Genomic DNA, 19,961 nt, shown 5'->3' on the forward strand with positions numbered 1-19,961 from the left:
TAGCTCAACTTAGTGATGTATCATCATCACTTGGAAATGTATAGCAGTTAAATACTCTGAACACGTGATGTTGATTCTAAATGTGGAGAGAAAAATTGGGGGATCCAGCGAAAAATCCACACGACCACGGGGAGAGAGAGACCACGCAGACTATAAATATAAAATAGGCATCGTCAGGGACGGGATCGAACCCACGAGCTCCTGTGGACCAGACGAGCGAGATAACATCTCGTCACCTCAACCCTCACATCGTGTTCATGTAGTCGGCATCTCAGTTGCTATTATTCTTAGTCTCATCGACGACAACCTGTGGGACGTCTCGGTCTGTGGGTTTTATTGTATTCTGTAAGCATATTTATTTTTTTGTCATGCCATGAAATACTTTACACTGCCCTCACCATAACCGCTGACACAGCAATGCCTTTCAGATGTTGCGGATACACACAGGCACACCCGTGTACATAGACGAGATATATCTCACTTAAGCCATACTTAATTAATGAGGTTGTCACTGAACAAATGTGCAGCCAATCAATGTGTATTACTGCTTCAGCAGCAGCAGGAGCATTGATTTATTGATTGACATTGAGCACCATTGGTGTGGTTGTTGTTGTTGTTCGAGAATGATCCACCCACATTCACCAACTGGGTATGGACGCCTCGCTGGGAGTTACAGCCAGCATCATCAGGCAGTTGCCAGAAATCTGAGGAGGGTTAACTGCACATGTATAGCGAGCAGTGTGCCACAAGCAAGATTCACGTTATAGCTAGAAGTCTGTCACATACTAGACTCGCGTTATAGCAGGCGCAGTGCGCGTTTAACGAAAAACCTTCCATAAAATATAAATTGCGTGAAAGCAGAAGACGCGGAGAGTGAATGCCGCACGCTCAACGAGGATTCCCTATGTAGATAGGATGCGCAGAGTATCGTGACGCTTTTTTCTGTCTCGCGTGTGCAATGTGGTGGAATGCAACTGAGCCTGGTGTACTTGGCCGAGATGAAGAGGGTCGCCAGGCAGGCCGGCGAGCTCGACCAGAACCAGTTCTATTCCTGGGTCCTCGCCTTCGTTCTCGTCCTCCCCAACATCTTCAGCTCCATCCACTGCGGCCTCCGGCTCGCCTTCAAGAACTCCGATGTCTCCAATCGGATGATGATCGCTCTGGTAAGATTCAGAGAGACAAAGACGGACAGAGGACAAGGCAAAGGTGCAGTCTTGAAGTTGCTCTGTCAACGCGTGCTGCCCTACTTGTCCACGCTGCAAGCCCATGTCTAATCTAAGTTATATTTCTATAGAGCGCCTTCTCCCCATGCACTCTATGATGTAGCTTGCATAACAATTACAGAATGGAATGATCTAGTGTACACGGGCATGTTACAAGGATTGAGGAATGAGTGAGAGTGATAGAGGCATACTTAGGGGTAACGGAAGAGCTATAAAAAGAAGAAAGAGACGGAGTTGAGGGGCGAGGGGAGGGAAGAGGAAGCGAATGGGTCACCACAATGGCGAGATGTTATATTCCTATCCTAGTATACAGGTCGTGATTTCGATCCGGACTCTGATGCCTGTATATTTGGAGTGTGCATATTCTCCCTGGGTGGAGTATTTGGCTGCTATAAATGTCCACGTGATAAGCCACTTCGTTGAGCTATCGTTTATGGCTTCTGAAAAAGAAGCTAATAGCTCAGTGGACTTTACCTGCTAAAGTAAAGTTTTTTTGTAAATCCTGTTTATAAGTGATTTGCTTATCTTTCCCATACTTTACACTTACGTGTTTTTTGTATTGTTTGTTGTTGTAACGATCTGACCCACCTCGAATGGACATCTAAGAAAAAGAGTTGTATAGCTCATCGCATTCCTCAAGTATAAATGTAAATGATTCTGCTAGACCCCCCCCCCCCGCCCTCCCTTGGTTCTGGGTGGGCAGAGCGAGGAGAGGTCACAAACTCGCCCGTTTATTTCAGCTGCCGCACTGGGAGATAGACCCGGCGGCCTAAGGAATTGCACGTCGACTGTGCTGACCATTACCTCGCAGCAGCAACATCGCGTCTATGTCACTAATAAAAATGAAACAATGAATATCATTCACGGAGTCATTTGACAATCCATTGCTGGACATACAAAATGTGGAAAGAGTATGTTGGGGATGCTGCAGCTGCGTTGGCAGTGGTGCCCAAGGCCAATTAACAACAACAGCATACTCTTTGGATCTATTCGGTAAAGTCACGTAGGTAAAAAATAAAACAACAAAAATCACGACGTTTCGACCACAACACAAGTGGCCTTCATCAGGTGAAGGGGACCGTACTGTCACGAAGACAGCGTTGGAATGAAGACAGTCCAGCCCAGGTCGCGTCCTTTAAAGCTGTGTGGGAGGACACAAAACGCTTTGACGAAGGAATAAGCATAAATTGACCGTAAAGTGCAAGAGGACCGGCAAGGAGGGGGGAGAGGGGGAGGGGAGTGTGAAGGGGAATGACCGTAACGTAGAGGACCGGCACGGGGGGGAGGGGGAGGGGAGTTTACAAATGTGGTTTGAAGTGAAATAAGCTGCAATGAAAGTTCTGTATATCACTACTTGGATAAATATACTACCATTGAAATTAGTTTAATGTTTGGTATGATTTAGTACCCCGGGGTTTACAAATTGAGCTGCACTTGTGGTGATTGCTATATCGGGGAGACGAAACGACGTGTCTCTGACCGAATTCGCGAGCACACATTAGATTTGAAACACGGTAGAACGAATTCTTCTGCCGTAGCTGACCACTGTTACAACGCTGTGGGTGATCACGATAGCATTTTCTCCGATACTAAGGTCCTTTGTAAAGCCACGGGTTTTCATCAGAGATTTATCCACGAGGCAATTCAGATTTACAAACACAGAAACAATTTCAACCAAGAAGATGGTTTCAAATTAAGCAATCATTGGAAAGATGTTCTAAATCATACCAAACATTAAACTGAATTCAATGGTACAGTATATTTATCCAAGTAGTGATATACAGAACTTTCATTGCAGCTTATTTCACTTCACACCACATTTGTAAACCCCCCTCCCCCGTGCCGGTCCTCTACGTTACGGTCATTCCCCTTCACACTCCCCTCCCCCTCTCCCCCCCTCCTTGCCGGTCCTATTGCACTTTACGGTAATTTTATGCTAATTCCTTTCCCAAAGCGTTTTGTGTCCTCCCACACAGCTTAAAAGGACGCGACCTGGGCTGGACTGTCTTCACTCCAACGCTGTCCTCGTGACAGTACGGTCCCCTTCACCTGATGAAGGCCACTTGTGTTGTGGCCGAAACGTCGTGATTTTTGTTTTTATTTTTTACCTACGTGACTTTACCAAATAGAACCGAAGAGTATGGATCCTTGCAGTCACGAAAGCTTCAAAGCTAGAAACAATAACAACCTTAATAACAAACTCTGCGGGGCCTTGATGTATGCATTCCTTTTAAGGAGGTCTTGTTGTTGTCGTTAATCCACGTTGGGCCATGTCCATCAGTGGGGGTTGATTTTTTCCCAAGCCTCACCAACGTTGGCCAGCGCAGTTGTCACCTGTTTTGTACAAAGACGACAATTAGGCCTTTAAAAAAAGAACCACGATAGCCCCGGCGTTTGTTTGGCGTGTGTTTCACCATTCCAACAATCCTCAATCTCTTTAAGTCTCAATGTCCTTGAGTTTGTTTGGCCGTCACCCAGAATTGCCTGCTGGAAGGCTTCATCGGCCTCGGAGCGGCGCTCATGGCCATCGTCGTCCTCCCGGCGGAGTCGGCGAACCTTCTCAGCAGCATCCTCCTCCTCAACGGTGTCACCCTGGTGCCGAGCTCGCTGCAGTTCGCCGGCAGGTGGACGGGACGCAGGAAGCCGCCCCGGACGTCCAAGCTCCTGAGTCTGGCCTCCCTCTGCTGCTGTCTCGTCGCCTTAGCACTGTCGGTCGCCAAGGCGGCGTTGGTGGCGCCCGACGATGGCTCCACGGAGGCAAGAAGGTTCGCGCACCTGGCGCTGCTGCTGCTGAGCCTGCTGCTCGTGTCCCTGTCGTGGTGGGAGAACTTCCTGCCCGCCGGTTGGCTCCGGGAATTCCGCGACGCCATCGGCGAATCGCGGAACCTCGCCGAGTTCTACGGCACGCTCGTGCGCACGCTCATCATCGTGGCGGTCGTGCTGCTGGATGCGGGCGTCGAGGGCGAGTGGAGGAGCTTCAGCGCCATCGGCGGCATCGCGGAACACCGCGAGAGCATTGCGCTCGCCCTGGCTCTGCTGGGCGTGCAGGCGGGCGCCTCCATCCTCTGCAAGTGGCTCGCGAACGCCGCCTGCAAGATCCGCCAGCAGGGGAGCTGCTTCGCCACGCCGCTCTGCCTCGCCACGCCCGCCGCCCTGGCGGTCGTCTTCGCCCTCCACCTCGCGCTCGACGCCTCGGGCGACTCTCGCTACGACTGCGAGTCGATCCGACGGTGGAACGGCTCCGAGCGGACGACGCCCGCAACCGCCTCACTCTTCTACGACCGCACGGCCGCCGCAGTCTGCTCGTTCTTAGGCGCCGGCGAGGACTCCGCGGTGGACGCCGTGGCCACGTTCGGCGCCGGGGCTCTGTGGTTGGCGGCGCTGCTGCTGGCGGCGGCGCCCGCGTTGCGCCCAGATGACGCGAGGCGCATGGAGCGCACACGCGAGCTCTTCGTGCGCCGCACCCCACAGCCTGCGTGTCTCGTCGCGGGGCTGCTGCTCAACCGGCGGCAGCAGCAGCAGGAGGAGGTGGTGGTGCTGGAGGAGAGGAGGTTCGTATGTTGGTGTTGGTGCGGTGTATTGGACTTGCGTGTGTGACTATGAGCGTGTGTGACTATGAGTAATTTGTGACTAGGTGCTAGGTGTGTGTGTGTGACTAGGTGTCTCTGTGAGTAGGTGTGTGTGTGTGTGACTAGGTGTCTCTGTGAGTAGGTGTGTGTGTGTGACTAGGTGTCTCTGTGAGTAGGTGTGTGTGTGTGACTAGGTTGGTTCATGTAACCCGCATGCCCAGCCACCGCATGCCGAAACAGCTTTTGTTCGGCCAGATCGAGGGGGCTAGGCGGGCGCGGTACGGGCTAGAGAAGAGATGGAGTGATGTGGTACAGGGGGACGTGGAGCTGAGTGGACTTGCCGATGACTGGTACCAGCGGTGTCAAGATCGGCCTCTGTGGAGGAGGCTCGTGAAGGATGCTACTGGGCAGTTGGAGGCAGTCGCCCTCCAACAACAACGGAGGGCGGAGGAGCGACGCTCACAACAACAAGCCGAGCGCCGTGTGGCTAAAGCATAGCAGGTTGGCACAGGTGGTGCATCAGCCAGTCATCTCAGTCAGTCGACCCGTAGCACCTGGGTCTGCCCCGTGACCTCCTGCCAGCGGGCGTTCAACACTTTACGTGGCCTCAAGGTGCACATGGCCTGGCACAAGCGTCGTGGTGACGTCACCGCCACTTAGTGGCGAATGGCGGTTGTGTGACTAGGTGTCTCTGTGAGTAGGTGTGTGTGTGTGACTAGGTGTCTCTGTTAGTAGGTGTGTGTGTGACTAGGTGTCTCTGTGAGTAGGTGTGTGTGTGTGACTAGGTGTCTCTGTGAGTAGGTGTGTGTGTGTGACTAGGTGTCTCTGTTAGTAGGTGTGTGTGTGACTAGGTGTCTCTGTGAGTAGGTGTGTGTGTGTGTGACTAGGTGTCTCTGTGAGTAGGTGTGTGTGTGACTAGGTGTCTCTGTGAGTAGGTGTGTGTGTGTGACTAGGTGTCTCTGTGAGTAGATGTGTGTGTGTGACTAGGTGTCTCTGTGAGTAGGTGTGTGTGTGTGACTAGGTGTCTCTGTGAGTAGGTGTGTGTGTGTGTGACTAGGTGTCTCTGTGAGTAAGTGTGTGTGTGACTAGGTGTCTCTGTGAGTAGGTGTGTGTGAATAGGTCATGGCCTCCCCTTGCTCAAATTAGTAACTGGTGTGGTGTGTAAACATCACCACTGGGGAGGCGGCCGGGCGTGGTGTTGGCCACCCACCCGCTTGTGTGCAGTGCCGGCCTTCATAGGTGCTCGCTATCAGCACGTCCCCCAACAGTTTGTTCAGGCTAGACAGGGGAACTCTTTTTGTTTGCTGTATTTATGTGACGAGGTGTAAGTGTGATTAGGTGTCTGTGTGACAAGGTGTGTGTCTGTGTGACTAGGTGTGTGTCTGTGTGACTGGCCATAAACTCCCTCAAGTCCCGTTTCCCGCTTCATCGGTGCTAGTCGCTAACAGCCCTTGCCCCAACAGTCTCTCAAGGCTCTATGGGCGATCTTTGTTTTTAGTTTGTGTTAGTCTGATCGATCCATTTGTCTATGTTTTGTGTTTTGAGTGTCGGAGGTTAAGTATGAGCATTGTAATCAAAGCAGGATTTTTTTCTTTCTGAATTTATTTCCTAATGATGACGATTTGTGACGTTTGCCCTTCTGTTCTACAGACTGAAATATGTCCATCCCACAATATTCCCAATGCATAAAACAGAGAACCGCGCTCTGCGATTCCCTCTCTCAATGTGAACATGATTTCATCTTCTCGTTGTATCCTCTAGCAACCACAAGCAAGAGAGGGTGAAGATCTACTTGTGCGCAACCATGTGGCACGAGACCAAGGAGGAGATGACGAAGATCATCTCGTCCATCCTGAGGTGGTATATTCCCTATCGCCCAATTCCATCAAGCGGCCGGATCCCAAGGGCCAGTGGGGGTCCCTCGCGATTATGCAGATGGGGTGTGGTCACGGCACCGCACACTTTCAAATGCCCTTCTGCGGCCGTCTGGAACACTCTTCCTTCCGATATTAGGAAACAACTGGAGCTATGCACTTTTAAATAATATTGACAACTAATTTCTTCAGAATTTATTTTTGTGTTTAGATTGTTATCCTTCTCCTGCACATTCGATTATCTTGGTTGGGTACGTATGGTGTGAAATAAGTCCACCACACATACGTACATTCATTTCTGCAGGGCACCACACCAGTCAGGCTACCACGCTACCGCGTCCCTCCCTTCAGCTCAACGGGATTTGAGGATATTAATCTAAACTGCACGTTTAAAGTGTCCTGAAAAAAATATATCGTGATATATGCAGCAATGCATATGCCGGTGAAAAAATGTTAAACAAAATAGAACCACATTACTGTGGCTCTTATTTGGACAATCTACAGCAATGCCATATTACCATGTCGCATATACGACCGTCATATTTCGACCTTGGACATTTAACTGCTTACACGCAGTGCAGTATTTGTGGGCGGTGTATTTTCAATTTTCTTTGGATGCTCGTAAATATGACATCTTCACATGGAGCAGCGCCTTCCTAACCTCGAGAACATTTGCCCTCCTTCGAACGTCGCAACTAATCAGCTGATCGTGATTAACGCGGACCGTTCTTTGTATGTGACCATTGAACGATGTTTGTGAATTGTGCAAGCTGTAAACTTCTCTTGAGTTAACACGTCTGGGCTCCCGCAACAAAAATTATTATGATGCATGCTAATATTGAGAGCGTCGACAAGTGAGAGCCTGGGCAGGTGAGAGCCTCAACCAGGTGAGATCCTGGACAGATGAGAGCCTGGATGGGTTAGAGTCTGCTTCTTAGTTGCTGCTGCGTGTGCACCAGTGGGAGATACAGAGAGAGCTCCAGACGGCTGCTGACTGGTACAGCTACAGAGAAACGCACTCATCCAGAAGCCGGTGCCGGCGATGGGTAGAGGTCGTTGTGAGTTGAACTCAGTAGGATGCGGTGGAAGTTTGCTGTGATCAGTGGGATGAGAAAGGTGGAGGAAACGTTTCGGCGGGAGACATTGGGAGAGCGCTCGATTGCAGAGGAGAGCGATGCTGTACCATGACCTTGACTCGATGGGGAGCGTGTGGCGGGATAACAATAACGACCCTCCCCCCTTGCCGCTGCCAGGCTGGACAGGAGTGAGCCAATGGATCTCAACGTCGGTTCCCGCGGCGGAGGGAAGAAGAAGAATGAGAAAAAGGAGGAGATGGAGAAGAAGGGGAATAAGAAGGAGGAAGAAGAGGGGAAGGAGGGGCAGGATGGGAAGAAGGAGGAGGAGAAGGAGAAAAATAAAGAAGAGAAGAAGAAGAAAGAGAATGAGGAAAAGAAGCAGAAGGAGGAAAAGGAGGAAAAGAAGTGGGAGAAGGAGAATAATCATGAGGAGGAGGAGGGGAAGACGGTGAAGCGGGAACCGTACGACTTCTCGGCTCACATCTACTTCGACGACGCCTTCGAGAGGAAGGGAGATCGCATGGTGGTCAACCAGTTCGTGACCAGCCTCACGGACGTCATCGCTGAAATGTGCCGGTCAGTGCACCGGATGTTATTCTGTGGTAGCGATGAGCTGGGTGGGTGGGTGGAGGGAGGGAGGGATGGATGGATAGAGGCACGGGCCTTGTAATAACAAAGCACGGGACGACACGGGGTGGTTAAGCTCAGCTCGTGGTGTGAGAGACCACGGGAAGGATGGCAACAGGTTGCGCCGATGCCTTCGTTCAGAAGTGAATAGATCATGGTGAACGATGACGATTGGTGATGGTCACGTAGATGAACGTAGTGAGTGCGGATCGCAGGGCTAGCAATGCCTTCCTTGCGTCACCATCACCGTTGTTGAGTGCAAATCCGAATGTGCACAAACTGACAATTGGCCGGCAAACAGAGACACTATGGTGGGCGGTGTGATAGATGGACGTTCACGCGCGTGTTGAATTGAGCAGAAACCTCATCTGTTGAACTATTTTTTGCACCATACGTAGCCAACCTTGCTGTAGAGCGGACTAGGCGCTTAACATAATTTACACACGGTGCAGCACTGGGGAGATAAAAGCAGGCGGGTGTGGTGCTGGTCACCCACCCCCTTGTGTGCCGGGCCGGCCTTCATGGGTGCTACTGGCTAACAGCCCTTGCCCCAACACTCTGTTGAAGGCTATACGGGGGGATCTTTGTCTTTTGTTCGTGCGTTGGTAAGAATTTGGGCAACGAGACGACTCAGTCTGGGCGACCGAGGCCCTCGCCGTGGGTGGAGCAATCGAGCAGCGAAATTCGTGTGAACAGTAGCAATGGTTGTAGAAGTAGTAGCGATAGAAGTGAGATACGGAGGCGACTGACTGGCAGAGAGCAAGCAAACGACTGGGAAATAATCTTTGAGTGCTGGATCATCAGTCACCCACGACTGCTGCTGCTTTACTCAATTCCGAATCAGAACATGTATTTATACTGCAGGAGGAATTCGATGAGCTAAAAGCTCTATCTCACAGATGTCCAGCAGGGGCGGGTCAGACCGTTACCTCAACAAACAACACGATAGGAGTGCAAAGTATAGGACAGATTACCAAGTAAGACCCACTGAGGTATAATCTTTTTTTAGAAGCGCACTGGCCGCAAATGATAGCGTAACGAAGTGGCTTATCATGTGGAAATTTATAGCAGCAAAATAATCAAAATTATAAAAAAAATTCGAGTGCAGCAGTGAGGTGGCAACTGGGGACTTCATCCCAGATATGACAGCAGTAGCAGCAATGGAACATAGTAATTGGAGCACGTCTTCTCTTTCGCTTGTGCTGCTGATGTGAAGGTATTTTGATAAAAACTCGAAGATTCCACAAGAGGCGCCCTCAATGGAGAGGACTCAGACGCTGTACGGAGCGCGACTCTTCTACAAACTCCCGCACGGCAACTCGCTGTGCGTGCACCTCAAAGACAAGGAGATGATCCACCACCGCAAGCGCTGGTCCCAGGTATTTGTTGCATCCCTGGGCTTCAGATCTTCTGCCCCAAATCTCATTGGGCCACAAACCCTACAACCGCATCCACACTTAGAGCATAGTAGCAACAGCAACAGCTGATGTGCTTATACATGACGATGACGATTATGCACAATTAGAAAAGTAAATATCTCGGTCAGTGTCCGGCGACGATACGTATGTTTGTTGAACTTCTATCGCACTGTACCTCACCAACCATGCTAATTGGTGGTACAGAGAAAGATAAAAATAAATAAACACAAAAAGCAGTTCTAAATAAATTAGTATCCAATCTAGAGTTAAAAGTGCACAGCTTCGGTGCATTCCTAATATGGACAGTGGTCACCACCTGGAACAGAGCGACTGAACACACGACTCAACACCCGATTCACAACACGAATGAAGGGAGAGGCATCATCACAGCAGCGATGATTCACCACTCCGCTACTCCTGACGCAATCATCTGGATCGTCAACCACCTCGATGTAAATTTACAGCTCGCTCTACGAGTCGACATCAGCATCAGCCGTAAGAAGCAGATGGCAATAGCTCACATCTATTGAAGCCATCTGTATGCTACCTCGAGAGTCATGCTCTCATATTGAAATTAAATCACGTGATGATTAATAATTCGTTTCACGTGCGAATCAGTGCACACCATAGAGACGAAGATACCACGTATAGGCTCAGCAGGCTTTTTGGGACAAGTGCTGTAAACGAGTTGCACACAGCAGTGTTGTCCGTGACCGAGTATTCCCCGACTCGATTGATTTGGTGTTCCGTGGTGTTACCCGTTGAGTGCTATGGTGATGATGACTGCACCAGGGTTGTTATCGATGTATCACAGCAATCTCACGCCGATGCTCATTTGCGTGTTGTTCTATTGCCTTCTATCCACGACTGGGGGGGGGGGGGGGGGGGGGAAGGTTGGTGGCGCTGTTGAGTTACACTTGAGCAGCACGCGCTGTCATGGCCATTGGGTCGAGAATAATAACGGAGCGGCAGCCAAAGAATGGAACTCATTGCAGAGAGGTGACCACTGGGGAGATGGAGCGATGGAATCAGTCGGTAATAGAGGTTCTGGGTGGATAACGACTCAGGATCTCATGAAACATCGCGACGACTTGGGTAGGTCTTAATCCAGTAGTGGATCAATCACGGTTGCTGCTGCTGCTGATGGTGATTGTTGTTATTAAACCCCTTGACGTGTTCTGTACAGGTGATGTACTTGTACTACCTCCTTGGCTGGAAGATCTACCGCAAGATCCACACAGTTAAGAAAGATGAACAAGAGGAATGGGTAGAGGTAAGGATTTTGTAAACTGCAAAGACAACGACGCCTCATATATCCATTAACAGACTGTTGAGGCAAGTGCTGTTAGCGAGCACTTGTTAAGGGTGGGATGGCATGCGAGCGGGTCGTGTGTCCAACACCACGCCCATCCGCCTTTTTCTCGCCAGTGCTAATGTTTACTCATTTAAGGCTAAGCCGACATAGGGGAGGCCACTTTCAACTTAGCAGTATAAATGGGTAGGCCCTGCACATTCCGTGGATGGGCAGTTCTACATGCGGTGGGGTAGAGTGTGAGTATTCGCACTCTACCCCACCGCACGCGAACCGCACGCAAGCTGCCCATCCAGGGAACGTGCAGGGCCTACCCAATTATACTTCTCCCAAGACGTGGGAGCAGTGTGGAAGTGTAGGCCAAATACACCCTGCTAGGGTGCCGCCATGGCGAGATTTTAACTACCTCGCTTGGTATGCAGGAGGCACTGCGTTCGATCCCGACCCTGATGCCTGCATATTTTAAGTTTACGTGTCTCTCTCCCCTTGGCCGCATGGATATATCTCTGGGTCCTCCGGTTTTTCCCTCCACATTTAGAATCAACATCACGCAATTCGTGTATTTGGCTGCTATAAATATCCAAGTGATAATCCACTTTGTTGAGCTATTATTTGTGATAGCCAGGTCGCTTCTGAAAAGAGCTAATTGCTCAGTGGGTCTTGCCTAGTAAATTTAAATTGTTTCGTTTGTTAGAGGGTCTCTCTCTCTCTCAGGCCCTTTCCCTCTGGGTCGAGGCCCAGTCATAGCGTGCACTATGCGTGTCTCTGCACGCAGAGTCGGCACATTTAGAAGTTAATCTTTGGTTGCCTTTCTGGCACAATCTGTCACTCAACGCGCCATCATCACGTTGATACTCAAAATAGTGTAGTGGGTTCCACGGAGGTACACACTTGAACTCGGAGGCAACACGTTTATTCTTACACCCCAACAGGGTAACTACATAAACATACAGCAGGTTAACTAGACGACAACGGGTAACTAGACCACAACGGGGTAACTACATAACCGGGTCAGTAAGTAACACACTGCCTGACCCACGATGCCGAGCCTAAAGACCGACGACCGAGGATCGAAGAGGCGTAGCACCGACGCGTTCCATTCCAACAGACAGCCTGGATCGGCTCTCGGGACCTCCCTTTTATGCCCCTGAGCGTGGCCTGGCTCCGCCCTCGGCCACGCACCCTTCTGGATATTACCAGAAGGTTATGGGCTTAATATCACGTGTCCCTCTCGCCACCTTTTGGCCCCCCTCATTATCCTGTCCTGGTGACGTGCCCTCTCGGGTTCACCTAGACTGTCACGTCCTCAACTGCCCTCTCTCTGATAGTCACCAGAAGCATGCCCCGTAGGGCGCCCTTCCATGCCAAACATACTCTGGTGCCAGAGAGAGGCTCTAACACGCACAGTTCCCCTATTCTGTCAGTAACTGGTGCTAAACACCGTAGTGACCCAATATAGGTCACTACAATAGCAATATAACTTTCTATACAAAAAGAAAAAAATATATACACTTATTACAGTTGTTTAAAATAGAAGTGTAAAATAGGTTTGCGGCTGAAATTTAGTTGTATTTATGTTTAACTTCTTTCACACCGTACGTAGCCAACCGTGCTAATCGGAGGTGTGGGGGCAGGACAACAAACCAAACACAAAAAGCAGTTCTAGAGAATGTAGTTTCCAATCTAATTGATTATTTAAAAGTGCAAACCTCCAGTTGCTTCCTAATATCGGAAGGAAGAGCGTTCCAGACAACCGTAGAAGCGCATCTGAAAGCGCGAGATGCAGTGCCCATCTTTGTTCGATGGCTCGCCCAAAGCCGCTGCTGCGAGGATGACCGGAGTTAGTTGTTGGTGTACGCAAGCGAAAAGAGCCGCGTTGTTGCTGTTGAGTTGTCACTTAATGAAGTGACGATGGAGTCGAGTGTGTGCACCGCTTCAGGGAGGTTGTTTCCTGAGGTTGTAGCGCTGCAGATAGAAACGATCTCTCCACCCGCGTGGTTGTTATTAGGAATCCACTGGAGCTATGCACTTTTAAATAATCTATTTGAACACTCATTTATGTGAAATGCAGTTTGTGTTTAGTTTGTATCCTTTCCTGACGAACATGGTTAGCTACATACGATGCGAAAGAAGTTATACATACATACAATACATACCGCTAAGGCCGTAGCCTTGGAGTCAACATTGGGGGGGACTAAGTCTTCCAGGGGGTCTCCCCCAGAAAAAAAAATCTTAATTTGAATACTGGTTTCCTGCAATTTCCTGCCTAAAATATATAAAAAATATTCACTAACACATAGGACTTTTTTTTACAATAATGTCTAATAGTGTATTGTATTCCAATGCTCTGTTTTTCTTATTTACCTTTTCTTGTTTCATTGTATGTAATGGCAGAGATCAGGGATTAATAAAGTGCAACCATAACTACAATCATATAAACAGAAATTTATTTTATAGCAAAACATTGGGGGGGACATTTTGAGCATATTTGAATATTGGGGGACACATCCTCCTTGCATACAGCATGCATACGTTGTGTGTTTGGTTGTTAGAGGTAGGAGAAGGAGCGTTGGGGTTGAGGAGCTAAGTGAGACGGTTGCTTTGCTTGCTCTGTACGAGGTCACGGCTGTAATGCCACCGCTGTTGCTGATCTGTCTCCATGCCACTACTTCCCGTTCACCCCCGCAGAGGAAGAAGCGCAACACCTACGTGCTGGCCTTGGACGGAGACACGGACTTCTACCCCTCGGCGCTCTCCATGCTGGTCGACCGACTCACGAGGGACTCCACCGTTGGCACCGCCTGCGGGAGAATTCACACGACGGGCGTGGGTGCGCAGACAGCTGTGGTGTGTGTGGTGGTGCAGGGTGTGTGTGTGTGGTGCAGGATGTGTGTGTGTGGTGCAGGATGTGTGTGTGTGGTGCAGGATGTGTGTGTGTGGTGCAGGGTGTGTGTGTGGTGCAGGGTGTGTGTGTGGTGCAGGATGTGTGTGTGGTGGTGCAGGGTGTGTGTGTGGTGCAGGATGTGTGTGTGTGTGGTGCAGGGTGTGTGTGTGGTGCAGGATGTGTGTGTGTGGTGCAGGATGTGTGTGTGTGGTGCAGGATGTGTGTGTGTGGTGCAGGGTGTGTGTGGTGGTGCAGGGTGTGTGTGTGTGGTGCAGGATGTGTGTGTGGTGCAGGATGTGTGTGTGTGGTGCAGGATGTGTGTGTGTGGTGCAGGATGTGTGTGTGTGGTGCAGGATGCTTGTGTGGTGCAGGATGTGTGTAGTGCAGGATGCTTGTGTGGTGCAGGATGTGTGTGGTGCAGGATGCTTGTGTGGTGCAGGATGTGTGTGGTGCAGGATGTGTGTAGTGCAGGATGCTTGTGTGGTGCAGGATGTGTGTAGTGCAGGATGTGTGTGTGGTGTAGGATGCGCGTGTGTGTGGTGCAGAGTGGTGGTGCAGTGGTTAGTGCACTGCGCTATGAACCTGGCGACCCAAGTTCGATTCTCGCTCAAGGTCAACACCAGTGACGATTATCTGAACCGGTCCCGGGCCTCCCCTAGGTCGACTCAGCCTCAAATGAGTACCTGGTGCGGTGTGTAAACATCGCCACTAGGGAGACAAAGGCGGTCGGGCGTGGTGCTGGCCACCCACCCCCTCGTGCGCCGTTCCGGCCTTCATAGGTGCTCGCTAACAGCACTTGCCCCTACAGTCTGTTACAGGCTATATGGGGGATCTTTGTCTTTGTCTTTGTGTGGTGGTGCAGGGTGTGTGTGTGTGGTGCAGGATGTGTGTGTGGTGCAGGATGTGTGTGTGTGGTGCAGGATGTGTGTGTGTGGTGCAGGATGCTTGTGTGGTGCAGGATGTGTGTAGTGCAGGATGCTTGTGTGGTGCAGGATGTGTGTGGTGCAGGATGCTTGTGTGGTGCAGGATGTGTGTGGTGCAGGATGTGTGTAGTGCAGGATGCTTGTGTGGTGCAGGATGTGTGTAGTGCAGGATGTGTGTGTGGTGTAGTATGCGCGTGTGTGTGGTGCAGAGTGGTGGTGCAGTGGTTAGTGCACTGCGCTATGAACCTGGCGACCCAAGTTCGATTCTCGCTCAAGGTCAACACCAGTGACGATTATCTGAACCCGTACAGCGGCTCCCCTAGGTCAACTCAGCCTCAAATTATAACCTGGTACGATGTTTAAATGTCGCCGCTGGGGAGACAAAGGCGGCCGGGCATGGTGCTGGCCTTCATAGGCGCTTCTTGTGAACAGCACTTGTTCCAACTGTCTATTAAGGCTACACAGGGGATCTTTGTCTTTGGTGCGGGATGTCACCAGATATCAGCAGCGCCGAGCCTGGACAGGGTGCGTGTGGATGGCAGATGTGTACAGCGTGATTTTACTGGTAGGAAACGTAGTGCACTGGAAGCCCAACCGGGATTAATTCACAGGAGGCAGGGGATTAATTGTGTATGTCTGTGGATGTCTGTCCACGTGGGAGGGGTGCGGCTGGGTGGAGAAGGGATGGTAGGGAGGGGCTGGGTGGGGAGGGTGGGGAGGGGCTGGGTGGGGAGGGTGGGGCTGGATGGGGGGTGGGAGGGGTGGGGCTGGGTGCGGTGGGGCTGGGTGGGGAGGGGCTGGTCACCCCGTGGTGCCCTTATATGGACTGGAAGCCCAACCGGGATTAATTCTCACAGGAGGCAGGGGATTAATTGTGTATGTCTGTGGATGTCTGTCCACGTGGGAGGGGTGGGGCTGGGTGGAGAGGGGAGGGTAGGGAGGGGATGAGTGGGGAGGGGCTGGGTGGGGAGGGGAGGGTGGGGCTGGGTGGTGGGAGGGGTGGGGCTGGGTGGGGAGGGGCAGGTCACCCCGTGGTGCCCTTATAAAACTCAACGTTTAACCTACTCACGCCGGCTTGTGCCTGCCCTCACAGTCGGGCATATTTGCGGAATACACCACGCCGCCGTTGACCCTGGCCATTGACCGAGCAACCCAACGTTCCTACCAGCTCCCTCCACAGGAATGTGTTAATTGTTTACAAGTTATGGAAATGTGAAACCCGCGACAGTGATTAACGTTCGGATCGGATCTGATTTTGTTGATTTTGCATTCTGGGTGGGGAAATCAACGCCCCGCCCACCCCCACTTCCTGGTCGTGCCACACAATTTAACTGTGCGAACCGCATGCCCGCCCCGCACGTTTTATTGCTCGGCTTTTTATTGCTCGGCGTATTAACTTCAGCACCTTGAACGCCTTCGCCTCTGTTAAAGTCCTGCAGTAAAATGGCACTCAACCCAATCAGATTACGCACAACCGTTGCAGGTCGGAATTAAGCATTCAACAATTAGTTCCCATCAGGTTATCGTTGAAGTAATTGGAAAACATGCAAATGCAGTGGCCTAGGGTGTCCCTGATGCAATCCTCACGCAAGATTCACCCTCAGTGCACACGCTGTTTCAGCAGACTAACAGAACGCCAGTTTAACACGTAGGCTTTTGCAAGCAATATTATTCATAATAAAGGTTTTTGTGTTAGTTCGCATACGTATAAATGTTTCGTAACCCTCTACCTCCCTACACAGCCAGTCAGGTTTGTCACTTAAACAAAATGCGCCAATTAATGACTGCTTCAGCCCACCCGTGTATTGGAGAGTAAATCTACAACATTTACAATTCGAGTACGATTTGTGAAATCGCCCGATGATGCTGAATGCAATTACCAGCAAAACCTCGTACTCAAATTGTAAAAGTGTTGTCTCTCTCTGCTTGTGTCTGTCTTTGTGTCTCCGTGTTTGTCTTGTCTCTTTCTCAAATTTTACACTTAACTTCTAATTTAGCAATCTTTGGAAGAACGTAATCAACCAGGCTATGCGTTAATTGTGTGTTGACCGACTCTCCGTGTTGCATTTTAATACTTTCCCAAATTTTACTAAGTTTTTTTATTCAGTTGATTTTCTCTGTGTCTCCATGTTCTCTTTAGCGTTTCCTGCAGTCACGAAAGCTCCAAAGCTCTCATTGACGTGCTAATTTATCTACCCCCCGTCTCTCGTTGCCCCCCTCTCTCTCTATTTAAGTGCTCGACACAGAGGCCATGTTTCTCTGTGTGCCTATGTGTGTGTCTCTCTCTGCTGACGTGTCTGTATATGTGTCTCCGTGTCCGTGTTTTGTCTCTCAAATTTAGCAATCTTTGGAAGAGTGTAATCAACCAGGTAGGGTTGATTACGTTGTATTGCATTATATTTCTAAGTTGACCAGGTTTGTTTTTTCTCATTCATTCGTACCTGATGATGATTGCTTGTGTTGCAATCGAAACGTCGTATTCTATTATTTAATTTATTTTGTTTCTACGTGACTTTACCGAAAGAACCAAAAAGTAATTCCTTCAGTCACGAAAGCTCCAAATCAAGCTTACTGGCTGTGTCGGATGGAGGAGGGTTATGACACATTTATACTTACGTGATCTAACCCAAAAACCTTTATTGTGAATCACAGAGCGCCGTTGCTACCACAACTACTCGGGATGTTTAAATAAAGTTAAATAAACACACACGTAAGCACGGTGGAAGGATTGTAATTAAATCAACACGCATCCACCACAGCAATACCGAGTGGACATGGAGCAGGATTAGTATATCATGAAGTGGTCTGAGAAAGACCACTACCACCGCTAGTAATGGAAGTTTAACTTTACATAACTCAAATGAAATACCAAAATACTGCAAAGACTTCGGAGTAAATTACGCAAATCCTATAGAATTGTTAAGTGAAAACAAAATCAATATCATTATTATCAGCCGTGGTCCATACACTGCGGGATGAAGGCCTCCCCCCAAGTCGTCGCCATCTCTCACGACTCGCGGATGTAATAATCCAACACATCGCCAACCTTGGTAATCTTTCGATTTAAAGCTTTCGTGACTGCAATGATTCATCTTCTTTGGTTCTTTCGGTAAAGTCACGTAGAATGAGAATAAAATAATAAATTGATAAAATAAAATAACACAATAATATTCTCACGACGTTTCGGCCACAACACAAGCGGCCTTCATCAGGTGAAGGGACGAGACTGTCTGGTAGGACAGCGCTGGAGTGAAAGAGCCACGTTCAGATCACGGCCTTTAAGCTGTGTGAGAGGAACAAAGCGCCCTCAACTTTAGCACCATGGATAACTAAAGTTGAGGGCGCTTTGTTCCTCTCACACAGCTTAAAGGCCGTGATCTGAACGTGGCTCTTTCACTCCAGCGCTGTCCTACCAGACAGTCTCGTCCCTTCACCTGATGAAGGCCGCTTGTGTTGTGGCCGAAACGTCGTGAGAATATTATTGTGTTATTTTATTTTATCAATTTATTATTTTATTCTCATTCTACGTGACTTTACCGAAAGAACCAAAGAAGATGAACCTTGGTAATCGTCCAACCTTCCTGACCAGCTGGCTCGCAAACAATAAATAAATAGATGGCCATGAAATCTGCCAGGAGAAGATAGCAGTGGGCATGAGCTGGCACGTGCCATGCTGAGCTGAGGCAGATCACAGGCTGACTAACACCAATTCTAGATTTAAAGCTTTCGTGACTGCAAGGATCCATACTCTTTGGTTATATTGGGTAAAGTCACGTAGGTAAAAAAATAAAATAACAAAAATCACGACGTTTCGACCACAACACAAATGGCCTTCATCAGGTGAAGGGACCAACCTGTCCGGAGGACAGCATTGGAGTGAAAAAAGTCAAGCGCAGGTCGCCTCCTTTAAGCTGTGAGTGGGTAAACAGAAAAGACGTCTTGACAAAGGAATTAGCATAAAATGTAAAGCTGTGCAAGCTCGCAAATAGAATCAAAGATACATTAGCACCACCGTGAGAGTTTGGGATGCCACTAATTGAATGAACATACTGTACCATTAAACAAGTCCAGCGCAGGTCGCATCCTTTAAGCTGTGAGTGGGTAAACAGAAAAAACGCCTTGACAAAGCAATTAGCATAAAAATGTAAAGCTGTGCAAGCTCTCAAATAGTATCAAAAATACATTAGCACCACCGTGAGAGTTTGGGATGCCACTAATTGAATGAATATACTGTACCATTAAAAATTCCTTTAACGTTTGGTTCGATTTAGAACATCTTTCCAATGGTTGCTTAATTTGAAGCCATCTTCTCGGTTGAAATTGTGTCTGTGTTTGTAGATCTGGATTGCCTCGTGAGCAAATCTCTAATAAAAACCGGTGGGTTTGCAAAGAACCTTGGTATCGGAGAAAATTATATCGTGATCACCCACAGCATTGAAACAATGATCAGCCACGGCAGAAGAATTCGTTTTGCCGTGTTTCAAATCTGATTTGTGCTCGCGAATTCGGTCAAAGACATGTCGCTTTGTCTCCCCGATATAGCAATCACCGCAGGTACAACTCAATTTGTAAACCCCGGGGTAATGTAAGTCAGGAATGACATCCTTCACGGATGGGATCATATCACGGTCTCTTTGTTCACTAAGGTCCCAGTACCTGATACCATTGAAATAATTGAAAATTTGGTCCAACATGGACTAGACCCCGACACACCTGCACTGGTTAGGCACTGCCTCAAAAATACCTACTTTACTTGGAATGGCTCCTTCTACAAACAAAATGAGGGTACCCCCATGGGATCCCCCTTGTCACCAGTGATAGCCAATATTTTCATGGAGAAATTTGAATCAGACGCCATCCAGACTTCCACCCTCAGACCTTCCCTGTGGAATAGATATGTGGATGACACTTTCGTCATTTGGCCACATGGCCTCCCAGCTCTGAATCTTTTCCTACGCCACATCAATTCCAGACATCCCGCCATCAAATTCACCATGGAAGTGGAGAAAGATGGAAAGCTACCATTCTTAGATGTTCTGTTTGAGAGGAGACCTG

At 49.3% G+C, this 19,961-nt stretch overlaps 1 protein-coding gene and 1 long non-coding RNA gene across 2 annotated transcripts in view; one reads left to right on the top strand and one right to left on the bottom strand.

The window, feature by feature from the left end:
• Positions 1-319: 319 nt before the first annotated feature.
• On the bottom strand, positions 320-3,500 carry LOC142930101 (uncharacterized). The gene is made up of 2 exons (XR_012946064.1): positions 3,412-3,500; positions 320-1,160 (listed from the first exon to the last, which is right to left on the bottom strand). It is a non-coding gene; the product is annotated as an uncharacterized LOC142930101 (long non-coding RNA).
• Positions 3,501-3,743: 243 nt separating this feature from the next.
• The window catches only part of LOC142905338 (uncharacterized), a 28,893-nt gene continuing 12,675 nt past the window's right edge, over positions 3,744-19,961 (top strand). The window contains exons 1-6 of the mRNA XM_076072138.1: positions 3,744-4,774; positions 6,554-6,649; positions 7,920-8,318; positions 9,586-9,748; positions 10,974-11,060; positions 13,788-13,929. Coding sequence (XP_075928253.1) covers positions 3,744-4,774; positions 6,554-6,649; positions 7,920-8,318; positions 9,586-9,748; positions 10,974-11,060; positions 13,788-13,929 — 1,918 coding nt within the window. The remainder of the gene's footprint in view (positions 4,775-6,553; positions 6,650-7,919; positions 8,319-9,585; positions 9,749-10,973; positions 11,061-13,787; positions 13,930-19,961) is intronic.

This window comes from Petromyzon marinus, chromosome 36 (assembly GCF_048934315.1).
Source record: "Petromyzon marinus isolate PM22_M1 ecotype Great Lakes invasive population chromosome 36, UKy_Petmar_22M1.pri1.0, whole genome shotgun sequence".
Classification (NCBI taxonomy): domain Eukaryota; kingdom Metazoa; phylum Chordata; class Hyperoartia; order Petromyzontiformes; family Petromyzontidae; genus Petromyzon; species Petromyzon marinus.